We start from the raw sequence: 21,017 nt of genomic DNA, 5'->3' as shown, positions 1-21,017 counted from the left end.
CAACTCTCCGCTCCCCACCAACGGCTAAGCCGCCTCACCTTCCTCTGTCTTACTTTAGTCTTCAATCGTATGGGCGTCAGACGTCACACACACAGATGCGCGTGTACAATAACGTCAATGTTACCTAAATAAACTTTTTTATTATTATAATGGCCCCGATTCCTGGAGACACCGCCTAATTTTATTTTAAGTTATATCCGTCATTTTCATATCCGTCGAAAAGGAAAGGGACGGATGATTCACAGCTCTTAATTTTAGGAAGAATGAGTAAATGAATGTGTCGGGTTATTGACAGATGTAAAATTTTTAGACGGTTGGTTTAGATTTGTGCTTAAAATTGACGTGTGTTCCATTAATTTTATGCTTGTCGATTACCCGTCCCTTTCCTTTTCGGCGGATAAGAAAATGACAGATATAACTTAAAGTAAAATTAGATGGTATTTACAGGAATTAGCACCAATGTGTAGTGTCTGTGTAAAACTAGGTGTTTTGTATGAAGTGCCCGGGGTGCGCTACAACTAATCCATTTCGTTAGGCTAAACGATTCGTTTCTAAAGATAAAATCTCTATTTGGAGCACTAATACACCAATATATCGAAATGGCTCAATTTTACCTGAAGTGCTTGCTGATATTGAAGTTTAGATATCAAACGAATGATGGTATTGACTCATTAAGTAAGCGATGTCAATGCAACGTAGTGTTGCCGAAAAATCGATAGTTTTACTATCCATAGTAAACAGCCAAAATCATCTACCCAACCGATAGGCCTATCGATCGATAGTATCAATAAATTTTATTTTTTAACTATTGATAGTATCGATACTATCGATAGTATCGTTACTTATCAATAGTATCGCTAAAAAATAGCAATCGATACTATCGATAGAGTATATCGATTAATTATCGATATTATCTTTTTTGGTAAACTATCGAGCGGCAACACTAATGCAACGAGTGGATGTGACCGAGACTGTGAAGAGAAACTACTTAAATTCCTAGTGGTTAGAGCTTTGGGGTCTGGAGGTCCGGGTTCGATTCCCGATTGGGACATTGTAGATGGCTAGTAGCCTGGGACCAACGGCTTAACGTGCCTTTCGAAGCACGAAATCATTTTACTTTTACGGACAACCAGGTGATGGTTGCAATGTCCTAGCCAAACATAGGACAGTCTCACAAAGTGATTTTCGAGAGTGCCCCCATTGGGAATCGATAACGGACATAATGTAGGTATATTTACCTAAAAAAAAAACAAAGTACCTTAGTAAGTATTTTTTTAAATTGGTAATGGTTCTGTTTTTGTAATGAAGTGTGTTGTAGTGCTATTCATATTCTGTGGCTCTTGATTTGCTTACTATTAGGTATTTTGTGTGTACTATTTATATAAGTAGGTATATATGTCAGGTTATGTATATAGGTTAGGTATATTATATTTGTATGTATGTTATATATTTCTTTGCATGTATTTATTGTTAAGTTGTACTTATAGTTTGTACCCGCAATCTTTCTTTTTTGTTTTTACATTTTTCCTCACTTTATGGTTGTCTGGGAGAAATCGCTTTAAGCGATAAGGCCGCCATTTGCCATGTACTTAGTTAAGAGTCTTTTTTGTAATTATTTCTTTTTATTTTGGTACAATAAAGTGTATTTGTATTGTAATGTAATAATAATACAATAACCCTCTTAATAGTAACCCTGACACCAGGGTTGACGAGGTTTGTAATCCACCTCACAATCCACACGATAGAAGATAATAATGGTGCGCTCTCAGCGAGGCTCTCTTTTATCACGGCCTCTCTAATGATAAAGAAGTGCGTATGTCCTTTTATTAGAGCATTCTTGTCCCTCATTACACGTTCCTTATTACTCTACGAATGGCCACAAATGCCGCGCGGGGCAAATAATACGAGGCAAAGTTGTTTATGTAATAGAGAAAATACGATATTTTTCTACAAAGAGCTTTCTTGGAAATAAGGGTGTAATTTGTCTGGGGTCGTAAGTTAGTAGTTGATAAATGCTAGCGGCTAATTATGGGTCGAAGTGAAGTATCAAGTAGTACCCGAGTTGGTGAAGGTGGGTTGAAAGAACTACGTGCCTGCGTATAAGAAAAATGAAAAATGTGTTTATTACTTATCAGAAATAATACAGTAATAAAAACGACCTCCGTGGTCCAGTGGTTGAGCGTTAGGCTCACGATCCGGAGGTCCCGGCTTCGAATCCCGGTGGGGACACATCACAAAAATCACTTTGTGAACCCTAGTTTGGTTAGGACATTACAGGCTGATCACCTGATTGTCCAAAAAGTAAGACGATCCGTGCTTCGGAAGGCACGTTAAGCCGATGGTCCCGGTTACTACTTACTCATGTAAGTAAGTAGTCGTTACATGAGCCATATCAGGGGCCTGTGGCGGCTCAATAGTAACTCTGACACACCAGGGTTGATGAGGTTTCACCTCACAAGATTCACCTCACAACCCACACGATAGTAGTAGTACCTAGAAATAATTAAGTCACATGAAATGATATGTATGTTGGTAACAAGTAAAGATAATTTATACCATGGCCCAACGGCTCAAATTAGCTTAAAAACGTTTTTTTCGATTCTGCTCTGCACCACCCAAATCCCCTGGGAGTTAGGGCATTCGAATACATCCCGGTATCGGAATATATTAGGGACGGTACTGAATAGTATCGGCGCCGAAGGACGCAATGTACGATCCCGACGACCTGATTACTATAGACATAGAGGCGGCCAATTAGGTCGCGACAACAAACACTTCAGGAGTCCGATGCCGTACCGTACCGTACCCGCCGTCGTGGTCGACAATTTCCCTCATTCAGCGCGATTTCCCTCTCAGACGACGCCCTGAGCGGTTCACGCCCAACTTCGGCACCCTATTTAATTTTGTTTAAGTTCGGAGCTCTCAAGTATTCCCCATTTGCCCGACCAAGTAAAATATCAGTGGTTTACTCGTAGACTGACTAAATTATCACTATCACCATCACCAGCCCATTAACGTCCCCACTGTTGGGGCACGAGCCTTCCCTATGGATGGATAGCGAGATCGGGCCTTAAACCACCACGCGGGCCCAGTGCGGATTGGTGGTTATTAACGACTGCTAATACAGCCGGGACCAACAGCTTAACATGCCTTCCGATGCACGGAGATGAAAACTTTTTTTTTTGTGGTCACCCATCCTATGACCAGCCGTTGCGAAAGTTGCTTAACTTCAACAATCGCAGACCGAGCGCGTTTACCGCTGCGCCACCGAGCTCCTCAGACTGACTAAAAGTGGGCAAAAATTCTGAAGTGGATGTTAGACACACAAGTCATGGCCTTATATGGAAAATCACGTAAGCGCCTCTTTGAAAAATTTTTGTCGGATGTCATTTCTGTTAACAAAACCTCGGAATAGACAAGCTAGTTTCAATCCAGGTAAAATATGTGAACTCAATATTTACCCGGATAGAAATTTATTGAAAGAAAGGAGGTTTTGTTGAAGAAAATAACGACGTCCAAAATCTAAATAGAATAGAATCATTTATTTTAGAAATACTAGGTAGGTTTAATAGGTACACACACACATATACACACACATATATATATATGATTCCTACTGTGTACAGTAGGAGTGAACATAATAATTACACCTTATTTCTAAAAAGGGACGTCAGCTCAGCAATATGTTGTGACACTCCGACATTGATGGAGTGCCACAACGCTGATTTTCAGCTGTGCCCCAAAAATACTAAGAAAAGAAAATGCTTAAATCTAAACAACTACCAAACAAATTAAAATTAATTAACTGTGTTAATAAAGTGTGAATTACAATGCATGTATTTTCGTGTGTTTGTAGGATGTGTGCATACACATTTTTTCGTTAAAAGGGTGTGTGAGAGTGCGTGTGTGCATGTGTGAATAGAGTATGTAAATATAAAATTTGTCTATGTATCTATATACATATCAATTAGTGGCACTACCCACGTTAATATATAAATGATAAACTAAAATGAATAAATTTTAATAATATTTTATAAATTAAATCATAATAAACATATAAAACAATACTTAAAATATAAGTGCAATAATATTGTTAAAATATAGTATAATAAATACAAATTGTATCGCTGACTAATAATTAAGTATGTTGTCCTCTCTACCAGTTGCAGTGCCCTTACCGGGTCCATGTTGATACTATAATACTTACTTGTGTATTTTTATAATACCACAATTTGTACGAACACATGGTCGCAATAAAACATTTCTTTTTCTAAAAAAAATACTGTTACGACGACGCAACGGAGCGGCAACGACCGTGTGGCATCTTACTTATTCGCTCTTTACACATCAAAGGGGAAGGTTCCAAAAGTCTTTTGTTCGGAGCGAATCATTTCAAATACAAGTTGATTCCAGACTTATTCATTAAGTGAATTCCGAAGTCCATCAAAGGCCGCCGGAAACGGAGAGAATCGATTATGCTGAGCGATGTAATTAATACACTACGCTTATAACGATTAGTATCACTGCGGGCAAGAACATTGTTAACGAGTGGAGTAAAATGGATAATGGAATTGCAAAAGCGGTATATAAAGCGAAAGTTGATGGTAGGGCTGGCAGAGGAAGACCGAGAAGGACTTACGATGACCAAATTGGAGATGTCCTTAAAAAAGGTTTAATACGATCTACTCTGAACCCGGCGTGCGTGTATGAAGCGATTGATGAATGTGGAGAAAGCAAGAGAAGTGTGTCAGGATCGAAGCAAATGGAATTCTATAGTCGCTGCTTACCCCGGTGGGAAAAAGGCGTGAGTTTATGAATGTATGTTAAATGGATAAAACTACGCATACATTGGCAGTAATCAGAAATCATAAATCATTTATTCGCTCTAGTAGTGTTTTTACCGTAGGCATTGGACTGTTTTAAGGTCAATAGTGTATCCAGTACTTCCCTTCAACCTTCTATCCATCTTAGGACTTCGAATTCGTAAATATCTTTATTTAGTAGGTCTTCTTCTTATAGTGTGGGTTGTGAGGTGGAATACCAACCTCATCAACCCTGGTGTCAGGGTTATTACTGAGCCGCCAAAGGCACCTGGCGCATGTAACTACTACTACTAACATCAGTGAGTAGTAACCGGGACCAACGGCTTAACGGCTTATATTCAGTAGGTAACATAGTTACACTTTGAATCATCCACAAATGCCGCGCGTATATATCAAGACAAAAAAAATCCTAATTTAGGTACACGTTAGGCCACATAACTGTAAATGTAAGTATTTCTCAGGAATATGGGTTGCTTTATGGATTCTGTATTATTAAGCAATAGGCAAATTAATTACGTTTTTTTTTACTCCAGTCCATGGAAATAGTTTTTAACATAACAGGGTAGGCAGAAGGGTATGTATATACACGATCTCCTCACCAGTTATGTTTAAGTCCAATGTAATACGGCCTATTGCCATTAACCGCGCACAAATCCTGAAAACTACGTGATATCAATTTATTTATTTATTATTATTAATTAGTTCGTATTAGTTCAAATTAACTTCTTGACAGTAGTAACAATAAAGTATGAAATATGTCGGCTATGGAAGTTTATCATTTAACTATAAATTGTTTTTTTATTAAAATCATTTTTAAATATTTTTATTTTTACAAAATAACAATGTGTTTTTTATCTGTGTTTTACAAAACCCGAAACACGGGCGGCCATGATTGGAATTCGTGTGACGTCACATTACCTACACAAAACTATACAAAAACTATCTGTCAGGTTTCAAGTGTACTACTTTTTAACAGTTTCTATGTCTGTGTTACTAGGCAAAATGTCACGTGACCAACCGTGTTCGCGCGAAATATAAACTAATTGAAGCAAAATGTGTCTTTTTTATTATATAAAGCTTTTTTCGAGAAAATAAAATATTTTAAGAGGTATAAAATAAGCAATTGTTTTTTTTGAAATACTTATTCGAAAACTGCCAAGTAGCCAATTTTACCAGAATAATCCACTCGCTAGAACTAGAATAGGCATCCATAGCAGTTGGTTGGGACCCGGAACTAAAGTAGTCCATTCCGGCTTTGACTCTCACTCATTATTCATGAATTAAATGGACACTTGAATAATGAGAGTTGCTTGAGGAAAATGTTCACTAAATATTTATATCGAGGAGCTCGGTGGCGCAGCGGTAAACGCGCTCGGTCTGCGATTGTTGAAGTTAAGCAACTTTCGCAAAGGCCTGTCATAGAATGGGTGACCACAAAAAAAAAAGTTTTCATCTCGAGCTCCTCCGTGCTTCGGAAGGCACGTTAAGCCATTGGTCCCGGCTGCATTAGCAGTCGTTAATAACCATCAATCCGCACTGGGCCCGCGTGATGGTTTAAGGCCCGATCTCCCTATCCATCCATAGGGAAGACCCGTGCCCCAGCAGTGGGGACGTTAATGGGGTGATGATGAAATATTTATATTTGAAGACGGGATACTAAATGGTCGAACCTCATAACCATAATACGCTGTCCGATGCGACGCAATGACGCTTTGCGAATATTTCATACATTAACGAAGGACATTGGTTCTGTTTCCTGTACGGTCACGAGTATTAATATGAATACACTTTGAAACCTTGTCACATTAACTTTTTAACCAAATTAAACCGTAAGTCTCATTAAATGTCAAATATGATAGTGCGTCAGGGTTCTAAAGTGGGTAAATGATATTGCTCATGACTGTACACACCATATAATTTTATTTTAAGTATCCGGAAAGCATAAAATTTATGGAACACGTCGATTTTAGGCAGAAATTAAAAAAAAACCCTCCAAAATTTTATATTAGCCAATAACCCGACAGAATTAAGTTGACAACACACGTCAGGGTTGCATATGAACAAGATGCCTATTTTATTCGCCCAGGTCATTCATTCATTTCAAAATTAACAGTTATCATTTATCCGTCCCTTTCCTTTTCGGCGGATAAAAAATGATAGGTATAACTTAAAATAAAATTAGGAGGTGTCTACAGGAATCGGGGCCAATACAGAATCCCATCATAGAATAAACAGTAACTAAATTATAACCAAAAGTAGACAATATCTCTCTCAGAAGTCTATATGTGTTTTAGTTGCAATACATGTTACATGTTAATACATATATATTACAATAAGTCCTTGAAGAAAAATACATACAAACATAAACTCACGCCCGTAATCCCTCATAGGGTGAACAGAGCTACAAGTAATCAGAAAAGGACTTGCAGCCACTGTCGGTGCAAAGTCCTAAGATGGATGTAAGGTTGAATGGAATGGATACAATATTGACCTTAAAACAGACGCCTTAAAGTATTAAGTATCTAAGAAGTTTTCTCCAAATATGCCTAAGGTAAAACCACAATCCATTTGTAAATGAGAAAATAACCCTTTTCCTACTACCATCGACATCTTAATATAATTTTCAATATTGCGTTTACTTAATGGGTTCCTGAAGGCTTGGCTTTCGACTTGTATAGCACTTATCAAAGTCGGTTGTGCTCAAATCTCAAGATTACAACTTTCGTTCCCTCTTTGTTGAAAGTTCTGATTATGTTTTAACGAACCTGAAAATGCAGTGAGGTCCTATAGATATTTCTCTCTGTCAACTTAGAGTAATGAAGTTTGTGAACTTATACAAGATCATAAACATAGCTCACGCCCCGATCCCCTAAGGAGTAGGAGGTGATGTAAGTATAGTATATATAATGGTGCTTATTCCTGCAGACGCCATCTAATTTTATTTTAAGTTATACCTGTGATTTTCTTATCCGTTGAAAAAGAAAGGGACGGGTAATCGATAAGCAAAAAATTTTACATCGGCCAATAACACGACAGAATTAAGTACAGAGCACGTCAAACGGATTGCATACCAGCGAGATGCCTATTTTAATCGCACGGGTTTTTAAGTCTCGTGAAGGGGCGAGCGCATTGCCACTAACCGGGCACACATCCTGGACACAGGATAATAAAGTCAAATTCAGTGATTCCGAATAATTTTAAAAATAATTTAACAGTTAATTGAAATGGATCCTTAAAAGGTCGAGAACCACTGCCTTACGGAAATTCGGTCATAAAAAAATATATGACGAAGACAGTCATCATTATGATTATTACTTTCTATTACCTAGCGCCTTCCCTAAGCACCAAAACTCCGAAGTGGATAACTTTCTTCCCAAAGGAGTATAAGTGTGATTATCGATAGAAAGAAAAGTTTGGCTATCATACATATCTATATTTCATGAAACTATAGCCTTCTAGTTTAGTCTCTGACCTAATTTTGGTATAATACCACAGCCCGGAGACTCCTTCCAAAAATATCCGCTGCCTTAAGTCCCTGATTCCTTAACGGCTTACGGCTTAAATAGACTAAAGTGCCATTGAGTGGGAGGGGGTGAAGTAAATCAAGCTCGTTCCAAACTCACGCGGGGCGGATATTGTCTCTTCTGTAAGTAGTAAGCCCCGATTCCTGCAGACACCTCCTAATTATTTTCTTATCCGCCGAAAAGTAAAGGGACGGATGAGTGACAGCTCTTAATTTTAGGAAGAATGTGTAAATGAATGAATAACCCGGGCGAATCAAAAAGGTATCTCGCTGGTATGCAAACCGCTTGACGTATGCTGTCAACTTAATTCTGTTGGGTTATTGGCCAATGTTAAATTTTAGACGGTTGTATTAGATTTGTGCTTAAAATTGACGTATATTCCATAAATTTTATGCTTGCCGATTACCCGTCCCTTTTCTTGTCGGCGGATAAAAAAATGTCAAATATAACTTAAAATAAAATTAGATGGTGTTTACAGGAAATAGCACCATTCTATGATAATACAGTTACAAAAGAGAATAATAAATACATCATTTTTTTGTTAATATTTGTATAACTTTTGTATTTTTTTTTTTGTGTTAAGTATGGTATTGTTGCTGTGGCGTGCTCTAATAATAAATACCTTCTTTAAAGTGGGATGTGGATGCTTGATTTAGAACCGTAGGTATACCTTCTTTTTTATTTATTTGTACACAATAAAACAGACACAAGAAACATACAAAGAAAACAGATAGTACAGGCAAGCTTATCTCTAAACAAAGAGATTTCTTCCAGCTGACCTACGTGACAAGAGAGACTTTCAATGTATAATATTACACCATAATTTTTTTCACCATCGTGCATAAATTATACTTCAAAAGTCGAAAGTACCGTCCTATCAGAACACACTTACCGCTGTAACATGAATATGAGAAACTCAACTTACATTGGTGATGTAAGGTGCATATTATCCATCTTAACGACATTAAATACTCCATCATAATATTAACCTATATCGCGGTCATGTTTTCAACACGAAAAGCATAACATACCGGGTGTTAGTGACACCGTAGCGAAAAAAAATCATCTACGTCTTCTTCTTCTATCGTGTGGGTTGTGACGTCAATTACCAACCCCATCAACCCTGGTGTCAGGGTTACTATTGAACCGCCAAATGCCCCTGACATGGCTCATATAACGACAACTAACTTACATCAGTAAGGAGTAACCGGGATCAACGGCTTAACGTGACTTCCGAAGCACGGATCATCTTTCTTTCGGACAATCTAGGGATCACAAAGTGATTTTCATGATGTGTCCCCACCGGGATTTGAACCCGGGGCCTCCGGATCGTGAGCCCAACGCTCAAACCACTTGACCATGGAGGCCGTTTTCTACTTGACTGTAGTACTAAAAACGATGGTAGACAATTTTCTTGTCGCAAATGTTTAAGATTTCGACTTTTTGCTACGCCGCAATGTAAATCGAACAACGCGAATAGTCACTAGTATACATAGTTCGATTTACATTAATGGTTTTTATTACTCATTTTTTATTATAGTTCTATGCAGCTAAAAGCACATTATGAGACATATTGAATTGAACATATAAAAAGAAACCAGTAAAACTTTCCGACAGAAAATTCCACTTCAATCACGGTCTGAATCATTCCTCAGAGTATTCGTTACGGTGTCACTAACACCCTGTATACTGGCAGTCATAACTTTTTCAATAAGTTTACCAACCTAGTAATGAATTAAAAGTTTCAGCCTGTATCAGGCTTGCTTCGTCCATAAAAACAATATACATATGCTGAAACGTGAAAGTTCATTAAAAATCAAATTTAAGTTCAAGCCACTTCAGTGTTTTTAATTTTAAAACAAATTCGTGTTGACTTGCTTATAATTATGTGAATTAATTCTGAACACGTTCGCTTGCGTGTATTTTAAAATTTTGTATAATTTAATACTCTGAACATTAACCACATAAGAGTCAAGGTTATGCATATCAAATATTTTGATATACCATTGGTGCTGATTCAAGTTTCCCGTCCCTTTCCTTTTCGGCGGATAAGAAAATGACAGATATAACTTAAAATAAAATTAGATGGTGTTTACGGGAATTACCACCATTATAAACATAAAAATTCTACGACCTCCAAACCAGACACCTCATACACTTCGTACAAAAGTCTCATTCTTATCGTGTGCCTCCTAACGCATAAGTGCAAGCGAGACAGACAGTCTGCGCGCTCTCCCCCTTACTCGTTAGCCGCTTACGGCTATTTAAGACTAAAGCACACATCGGACACTCCATACAAAAATCTCATTCTTACCGTGTACTTCCTAACGCGTAAGCGAGACACTGTCACAGTTTTTTTTTTTACGGGAGTTATTGTAGATTTGCCACAGGTGGCAACACTTGGCCGGAAACACAGACACAGTCCGCGCGCAGTCCTCTTTAATATTTGCGATTTACGGCGCTTTAAGACTAAAGCAAAAGCCAGAGGTCGGTGAGGTCGGCGAATTAATAATGATGAACGCTTGTTTTAGCCAAATAATGGAATTTCTTCAATGAAACTCCATAATGTCTTCATTACATCACTAATTTAGTATATGAGCTATTCTGTATTGGTCTGGTTTTCCCTTCGCGGGTCGGAAGGTCAGACAGGCAGTCGCTTCTGTAAAAAACCGGACCTGTCAAATTTTCAGATTAGGTAACCAGAGCCCGTGACAATGCTAAGGAGATGATGATGATGAAAGTTCTTGTGAGACTTTGCTATGAAATGTATGCTAGGCGCGATAAATTCTCTATTATCATATTACAACAATTTTCCTGGCTGCAATTGCTAATAAGTGTGACAGCCCTCTCATATTGGACCTAATAAAGCGTGTCAAATCCCCTCAGTTAAGTGAATTGTATTAACAAATAAATGGATCTGTGTTGTCTTTAATAAATAAATAAATAATTATTATTACTCTTGAGACAGGTATTTTCAAACATACAAGGAGACTGATTGCTAGTTTTATATATTTGTATACTTTTAACCTAAAAAAGTATTTTATTTTATTTATGCACATTAAATCAGGGCACTGTCTGTCACCATCAGTGCCGTTTCAGTTTCAGAACCATTTAATACAAATCTAAGTGCATGTATAACTACACACACACGTTTAAATGATAGCCTGTGGCGGACTAATGACAAATGCATGTTTTGATTAATAGACCGAAGTTAAATTGCTACGAGCATGTGATTAATTATAACTGTTATTTTATTGTAGTATCAAACGATGTCAAATTGACAGATAGACAATGTGTTGCAGTGCGTGTGGGTCTGTTCATCTCAATAGTATTTCCTTGCGTGATATTTTTTTTTTTTTGTATAGATACAAATAATTATGTCCTTATATCATACGTAAGTATGTACGCATGTGTATTGTAGGTATGTATGTAGTTGATTAACTTTTACTGACAGCATATTTTTGACAGTGGTTTGGTATTTATTACTCAATATGTAGTGACCTATTACGGTAAATAGGTCTCGTTAGTGTTGGATATTTGGACCAAGTTCCATACAACTTTAGTCAATTACGACTTGCCCGGGTGAACAAGCAGCTGAATGTACTATAATAATTATGTTTTGTAGTCACTGATAAGGGTGGTAACATACCTCATTGTTTATGAAAATAAACATGTCAGGTGGTCATGGGCGACCAATGCCGGCACTATATCGATCCATATGAATAATATATGACCGGAATGTGTAAGTGAATCATCGTAAATACAGCCAGTCAAGGCTTCAAGATGGAAGACAACTAGGCTATTGTAAACTGACACCAGTGGCATACTTTTCAATAGTTTTATGTGCGCTATAAGTAAGTTGACGTGTAAAATGTATACTCGATACATCTCACTAAGTATCTATGTATTCACACGATGAAAATACAGAATAATGAGGGGATGATTCAAACCATGATTCTCGAGTTGATATCAAGTGGAATTTCCTGTCGGAAAATTCATGATTTCTTTTTCAAATTCCACTTGATATTGTTGAGGTCTGGTCTTCCAATTAAACGCTCAACTTGAGATTTATAGATTTATTGGTAATGCGTGGGTGCTTGTTACACAGAGCGAGAGAAAGTGACAGAGTAAAAATTATACACAAAAAAAGTATTTTAGTTGGTGTTGCCAACAGATATCAACACAGAATTATGGTCTGAATCATCCCTCAAAGTTTTCGTTACGATGTCACTAACAATCACTAACATGTATTTTTCGTGTAACCACATTTACAATTTTATATACTCGACTTGACTTGCATCAATGAGTTATTCCTTTGGCCACGTTCCCAGTGGTTCTTAAGATCTTTCCCAACACTGTGGGTGTACTGTGGGTGCAATGCAATCCTGATCTCGTAAGATCTCGTCTAATTTTTCGCGATCAATCCCGAAGCATAATATGACGATATCCCATTCGAGATTGACGGGATCGGGCGAATCTCCTCGAGTGTATTACTCACGTTTTTATTTTAGTCTAATATGCTTAAAAGTATGTAAAATATTTCTGAACTAGAAGTTCAAAATACCTACTTGTTATGGTGTGAGCTGCTTAGTTTACCTACCAAGCAAACCCTGGTGTTAGTGTTCTTTCATGAACCGCCTTTCGACCGCTGACAATGGTTCATGTTATAACGACCACTACCATCTGAGATAGTAATAATGACCGGGACTACCTACGTAGGTTGATAGGTAAGTAACTATTTATTTATTTTCTAGTTTTCAGTGCACATAAAATAAAACTTAAAAGTTTTTTACCGATTTTTATTTGAATTTCCAAAATACCGCCCCAGCGTCAAGAACCTTGAAATTCCTTCAACATTCAGATTTGAAATGACAATGGCAAGACAGCAATAAATACCGATCCTAATTATACCGTCTTCCAGTATACTTAGGCACCTTCAAAGCTTTTAGCGAATTGCGAAGTGTTTATAAAAGGGACAATGTAAACGGAGGAACTGTACACATAATGTACGCTACCTAAACTAACAGTGTTGGGAGCTGAACATCTGCTTAATACAGGAATGAGGCAGCCCTTATGTTTTCAATGACCTCTACAGTTATACAGGTCGTTAGTGACATCGTAACGAAAACTTTAAGAGATGATTCTGAATTGATATCAAGTGTAATTTTCAGTCCGTCACTTGATATTAACTCAAAATCATGGTCTGAATCTCCTTCAGTATTCGTTACGATGTCACTAACACCCTGTTTATCATAGTGTAAATATCGTAAGATCCTTAAAGTTACATAAAATAAATAATGATTACCCATAAAAACTATTATACACCATAAACCAACCCACCCCCAAACTAATACCAACCAACCAACCAAACCATTAAAATAAATTTAAAAAAAACTATTTCTTGTTCGAAGACAGTAATTATACTTTAATTTTTATTAAATTTTAAATATAAATATATAATACATCCAACAACCAGCTGTGGAGCAGCGTGGTGGAGTATGCTTCATTATCTGGTTGTCCGGGCCAGAATCTCGTATAGGCTGTTTATGTCGTGTAAAATTCATTATTGATGAAATTATTCATAAAATTCCCAAACTAAAAAAATCAAAAAAATCTGTAAATGTTTTGTGAATTTGTGTGCAATAAAGTGTTTTATTATTATTATTACTAAATTCAAACCTACAATATCAAATGTAGATAAATATTCGTTTTGATTTAATAAACGCCCCTACCTAGTAATTATATTACCTAGTAATTAAAGCGATGTTTAATGGTTACATATTTAAATGTCTATAGTTAAAAAACCAAACATTAAATCACCTAAGATTAAAATACTTACCTGCATTGTGTGACGGATGCAGCGGAGACTTGGTTAGGGGAGCTTAAGCTGGATATTTGATCCAAGCAGGATATTTGTGTGCCATACGCAATACTTACCTAAAATCTAAGTACTCTTTATACATAACACAGCACCTACCCCCACGATAAGAAGAAATTCGTATTAGTTGCTTAGGTGTAGGTATTTTAAACGTTAGGTACTTAGATTTTAGGTACTTTAAACGTAAGCTGCAGGAGTTTTTATCGAATATTTGAGATACTTACTATAATTATTGTAAATGTAAGTACGTAGGTTTTTTTTAACTTAATCTTTATTATTTTTATTCTTGGTTTTCTGTTTTCATTGTGGATAACATTTTAAGTTGTTATTGTAGTGCCCTTACAGGGTTCCTGCTTGTACTTTCCTCTACTTTTAAGACCTCTGTAAAAACATCATGAATGCAATGAATATCTTATCTTATCTTAAGTAATGTAACGTTAGATATTTTAAAATTTTAGACATCTAAATACATAATCTGTTCAAAAACATTCCTAAAACTCTATAGTTGGTAAAGTGCAATATTAATTGTTAATGAATTTATTGTTTGAGTATGATTTTAAAAGCTTTACTTTGTCTATAGTTGGAACAGACTACAAGAAAGAATGATGGAAGGAAAAGGGTTATCGATTTTTGTTGACTGGGTCTTAAACCATAATAATTTATTCGCCAGAAATGTGGTACAATATTGGTTCTTAAATAAGTAAAAAAATAAATAAAAAAGAACTTTTACACATTAAATCTTTTAAATAGTATATGAATATTATATAGGTCGTTCACATGTAAACCTGATATGTTAAATGAAATTAATATTTCCGAATATATGTGAAATAATGTTATTATCCCCAATGGGTTAATTATGTGAATTATAATTAAATAAACTTTCATTGAATTATATAAAGCAAGAAATAAAATTCTAATTTTAAATCAATACTACATTACTACTTACCTTTTGAGCCAGTTGCAGTCTTAGCTTCATGTTTCAATAAGTTTAGTAACTCGACACTCATTGTAGTGAAAAGTCCATTTATTTTATTTTTATTGCACGATTGTTTTAACCATTAAACGAACTTCACTTGAGTATACTTATAAACTTTTATTTTTAATTAAACGTAAATTAAAAAGGTTCACTTATTTTTTATAAATAAAATTTTATTTAATTAAAATAAAATGTTTCAAAAAGTGCATGAATTATTTCGCGTTCGGTTTTTCGTAATCGAGATCGTAGCGGGTAAACAGCCGAACGAGCGTGCTGCTACGCCGGCCTCCGACGTAGCACTGGCTCGTAGCAGACGAGTAGACGTTTTCGAGTCTTCTCTTTCGTAGGCGGGATGTGTGTGTATTGTGTAGATCATAGATATTGTGTGTGTAGATAGTAAATTATGTTTCAAATTTAGTTTTTTTTATTATTTCGTATCGTATAATTATTTTCTTTGCTTAGGTTTTATTTTCAGATTGGCTAAAACTGATTAAAACTGCTTTTACTTTATTATTAAAATTAATTTTGTAGCTTTTTAATTTATCTACCTTTAAGTTCTTCCTTCAGAAAGGTTTATGATCCATTTCTTTATACATGAATTACAATAATTACCTATTAAACAGTTTATTTACAATCTTAGAGCATTTGACATACTTAATTTATTTGCAATATTGTGACATGAATCAAAAAAAATAGATACATTTTTATAACCATCAATTTATTCAAGACTACTAGAACTATAAATACCGAAGATAGCTTTAACTGTTTGCAGATAAAATAAAAAACGAATTGACCTAGATTGTATAGAGTAGTGTTGTGAAAGAGACATCAAACTTGCACACAAGTAGGTTGCAAGGAAATTAACTCCAGTGTACTCGAGATAAGATTTAAATTAAGATGCATCTACAAACCCAATGTTTAAAGTTTCAAATAAAGTTTTTAGAATAATATTATCTTGACACTCGTAAAAGTGAGTGTTTGTAGTCATAACTCTCTAGGTTACAAAATTAGATGACACGATGAGATAGAAACATCAAAGTATCACCTAACGAAAAAGTCAATATACCTATGTCTATTTATTGCTCTTTTTTTTACGTCACTATTGTAGATTTGCCGCAGTTGGCATTAACTACTTAGCCGGATAAAAATTTATTGCTCAAACATTGTAAAAGTTTAAGAGTAATGCACAAACATAGAGTAATTGATATACACAATGACACACATTCTCAGGTGCTCATCAAGCCGAGCATGTTCTGATAACCGATTGAGCAATTCTATAATATTGATAACTATAATATTGGCAGGTAATCAGTTACTACCGCACACATCACAACATTGTTATTTAAATTATTTCACCACCTTTGTGTATTATATGTTTTCTAAATAAAATTGAATAATTTGATTTGATTTGATTTGATTTACTATGTAGTTCATTAAACTAGACGTCTACCCAGCGTGACGCGCGGTGAATTCAAACATTCGGCAATATACGAGCGTCCACACAGATGCGTTCTCAGGCGCGTTCTATTGATTTCAATAACGCCAATATATAGCGCGCATGCCCCGCGCACGCGCCGCTTCTCCATAAAAGAGACCTTTGTTCTGTAAACAATCTACTTACTTACTTAAAGTGTTTTTTTAACCCAACTTGACTTTGCATATTACATTTACATTTAAAAGACTAACTGTGGATTCATGTAAAAAATAATTATAACGTTACATCTACAAAAGAAGCAGTTTTTTTTACTTTAAAATAAACTTTTATTATAACAGGCCAACCAACCGGCCTTTATGTTTCGTGGTATTTTTTAAAAGCCTTTTTAAGAATGGTCATTACTCTGTGCTAAACAAGGCTGCATTAAGAGTTTTTTTTTTACGGCGGACGCACGAAGGCTGTCTCGGCAGTGCCTCGTTCATCCACTTATTACGAGCCAATCGGCTTTCATATTTCACAGAAATGAAAATATTAAATATAAAAAACGGTAAGCCGATTTTAATAGGAGCGTCCAATTTTTTTTTGTGATTGTTTATTTATTCTCTCTCTTTACTTAAGAGCTGCGCTCTTGTTGGTGGAGTAATCGCCTTCATTACTCCATAGATAGGGCGTATAGAACGGTGGTTGCCCCAATCGCCTTCCGTTCAGCAGTACATCGACCAATTTCTCAATCGGTGATGTTCTTGCTAGAGCCCTACAATAATCCATTTCCCCGACCTCCAACCAGTACTGATACCGCTGCTGCCCGGCATCAGGGGTGCGCTTTTGAAGTAGCGGCGCTTACTCGCTACGACACAAGATCGTCATAGAACCTAAGTAGCATATTATAGGTTAGCCCTTCCCAATGAGCTACCCACTATGTTCTGCTAATACTGTCGCTGTTTGGTCGGGGACTGTTTATTTTTATATTCGCAGCTAACCATCATATCTGATGGCCGTTCCACTATCCGTCACCTGTGGACCCATGGATGGATGTTTATTTATTATGTTTTAAAATATAGATAGTACGCATTTTATAAAAAAATATTAAAATAAGTACCTACGCAAATTATGTAAGTAGTTACAATGCGTAATCATTATGATCTTACAGTTATGTTTAACTTCATACGCAAATTAAGTATTAGGTGCGTTTCTAGCTCAGCATTACTTCCCACTACATCAGATGCGTGTTTTTTATGTATTTGTACAAATTGATATCGTCACTGGAAAAGTAAAATTACGTAAGCGCCAACATCGTACTATTGCAGTCAATGTTTTAATGTCTTACTAGATATAGAAAATGAAAAAGCTATGTAGTATGTTACTATGTTACGTTGACGTTATATAAATTGAATAAATGGATAAAAAAAAAAAACTTTAAGTAAATGACTTTTTCCCGAAATGGCCTCTTGGCGCTTACGTATTTTTGCCTTTCCAGTGACGATATGTTTTTATTTATATTGCAATTTTTTGTTCGATATTTGAATATATATTTTTTAACCGGCGAGCATGCGTGAAGACTTTGATATGAGTGGGCGAAGCGAAATCGGTGTTTCAGAATTGTAGTATGTAGAATTTCGTGGTCTATGCTTAACGGGCATTACCTTATGTAAGTGTGTAACATGTGTAATCATCGTCTTGCAACTAATATTCTAATTTTACTTATAAATGTATCATTGTATGTATATATTCATAGTAATATATATACATATATAATTATATATATTTTTTTATCTTATTTTATTTTTCTTTTTTGCGCGCTACACTGCAGCTGTACAAGTGTACTGTATCCTCTGCCGAAGGTTGTCTGGAAGAGATCGCTCTTAGCGATAAGGCCGCCTTTGCCCACCTTAGAATAAGTTTATCCTGTAAATGTTTTGTGAATTTGTGCTCAATAAAGTGTTTTATTATTATTATTATTATGAGTAAGTATGTATTAAAAAAAACAGTTGATGAAGTACAAATACTACTTTAGTATCAACCTTCACTTGCCCTCTCTCTCGGTCGTAGGCGTGACTGTTCCAATATCGAATCACAAGCGAACCCCGCCATTACAGTGTTGAGTTACATTACACTTCACCCGATGGCATTTCCAACTGCGTCACATCTTACGGTCCTCTATTATTGACGGCCTTCGTGGTCAAGTGGTTTGAGCGTTGAGCTCACGATCCGGAGGTCCCGGGTTCAAATCCCGGTGGGGACATATCACAAAATTCACTTTGTGGTCCCTAGTTTGGTTAGAACATTACCGGCGGATCACCTGATTGTCCGAAAGTAAGATGATCCGTGCTTCGGAAGGCACGTTAAGCCGTTGGTCCCAGTTATTAGTTACTGATGTAAGCTAGTAGTCGTTACATGAGCCATGTCAGGGGCCTTTGTCTTGTTATTTGTTTGAATTGCGCACTTTACTTTAATATGCGCGAATGTCAAATTGCAATATTGCTTTCTTAAATGAATTGCTTCGATGTGGCCATTTTAACTCCCCAGGACTATCACGGATTCACAAAATCCGTCAATAAGCGCTTATCTCTATCGACACACTAGGGTCGATTAATTCTTTCAAATATTTTTTCTCTCAGACGACGCCCTGAGCCGAGGTTAGCGCCCAACTGAGCATCCTCAGGCCTATTGTCTTAAACGTTGTACCGGGTGAGAGACTTCAGCGCTCCCCATTGGTCCAGCCAAGTAATGCCATCTGCGGTAAATCTACAATAAGTAAAAAAAAGAAAGATTCAAAAAACATAATCTTTGTACAGCGATAATATTACTCAGCGGAGATACAAAGTTTTTCTCCGTGACCTAATTATCAACTTTGTAGGCAATTTAAACTTTGTCTCATCATCACATTTTCTGACACCTCTCTGATTAAAAATTGTACAATGTAGCACTTAGGGCTACAACTTACAAGGACATTATGGAATAAGTATACAAACTGCCTATTTCTCCCCGTTCGTGTTCTTAAATTTTGACAGTTCTCCATATTATTTGAGTAAACATACAAATTGTTTTGGTTATATTTTAACACTATAACCAATTGCGCAGCGTTTAACTGCAAATATAGTATCTATATACTATGTTATATTGATTCCCTAAAGATCGGAAAGAAGAAAACTTAGAAAAACTTATTTTCATGCAAAACTGTCTTTTTCCAACTGATGGCTTTTCTTTTTCGTACTAACTCATCCTTCAGATGAGATACACTCCACGTAGCTCCACATTTTATAGCAATTTATCACGAATTTTAGCTGGACAGTATGAAGAACTGTCAAAGTTTAGGAACACTCTACAATGCAGCCGCCTACATCGAACTTATAGTATCTATAAAAAGTTTTTATAGTTTTTAAAAAAGCGGAAGCTTTTATAAATATAGTAATAATTGAGTACTTTTTTTGGTCGGGGGTTTTAAAAAAAAAAAAATTATGTTAGTGACGCGAGTGGAAGAAGCAAAAGTGATGTCAGGATCGTAGTAAGAGAAATTCCGTGGTGGTCATAAAGCTACACCTCTTTGGACTTGACCAAGTCGCTATTTAAGGACGTTTATTTGACGTATAAACATAAGTACTCATGTTCTAACGTCTCAATCCAACACCTTAATAAACCTGTCCATATATCGAGGTCCAAAGGCGCGATAAAACAAAAAGTTCCGTTATATTACCATATAAAATGCGGGATTTTATGACGACATTAAAATACGTAAGTAATATACTCGCGTAGATATCCTAGAATACTAACAAGATTTACTGCCACACACTAAAAGCGTAATAGGACAGTTTCAAGACGGTTTCACCTCTTATCTATAAGATAGATTTATTTTATTTATTTATTTATTGCTTGCAAAGCCACAGGTTATTATAAAAGATGTTACATAATTATACAAGTGACACCCTGCAAGGGCACAGCAATTTAAAGTGTAGAGAGGCTACTAGATACAATAAAAAATAAATGATATTAGTGTTCAAAATTCAAAAATATTTAGTTTTCAAAATTGGCTTACAAAGTTAGCGCTTTTTGAACGTCAAAAAATTAAATTACATATTATGTACCTAGCTGTAAAACAACTACCACATCGAAATCTGTAACGCTGAGGGAAAGATGTGGCCAGAAAACCTCCCAGCACAGGGCCCTAGTCCTACTGTTTCATGTTTTCCTTTCTTTTCTTTTCTTTTTAAATTGTTCTATTCTATGTTAGTAAATTATTTATATAGTGTTAGTATGTTAGTTAGTACTTATTATCTATAAGATATATTTTTCTCTACAATTAATCAATAATAGGAACTTTAGGAGCCCGGTGGCGCAGCGGTAAACGCGCTCGGCCTGCGATTGTTGAAGTAAAGCAACTTTC

At 36.0% G+C, this 21,017-nt stretch overlaps 1 protein-coding gene and 1 long non-coding RNA gene across 2 annotated transcripts in view; both read right to left on the bottom strand.

The window, feature by feature from the left end:
• The window catches only part of LOC126371757 (uncharacterized), a 69,920-nt gene extending 54,684 nt beyond the window's left edge, over nucleotides 1-15,236 (bottom strand). Inside the window, exon 1 of the mRNA XM_050017113.1 lies at nucleotides 15,172-15,236. Within this exon, the coding sequence (XP_049873070.1) occupies nucleotides 15,172-15,232 (61 nt within the window). The 5' untranslated portion in view covers nucleotides 15,233-15,236. The remainder of the gene's footprint in view (nucleotides 1-15,171) is intronic.
• Nucleotides 1-21,017, bottom strand: part of LOC126371775 (uncharacterized) — a 267,333-nt gene that overhangs the window by 194,559 nt on the left and 51,757 nt on the right. The window lies entirely within an intron of this gene.

Source organism: Pectinophora gossypiella, chromosome 13 (genome assembly GCF_024362695.1).
Source record: "Pectinophora gossypiella chromosome 13, ilPecGoss1.1, whole genome shotgun sequence".
NCBI classification, from domain to species: Eukaryota; Metazoa; Arthropoda; class Insecta; order Lepidoptera; family Gelechiidae; genus Pectinophora; species Pectinophora gossypiella.
The sequence above is the reverse complement of the archived record's forward strand: the minus strand, read 5'-3'. Positions and strand labels throughout refer to the sequence as shown.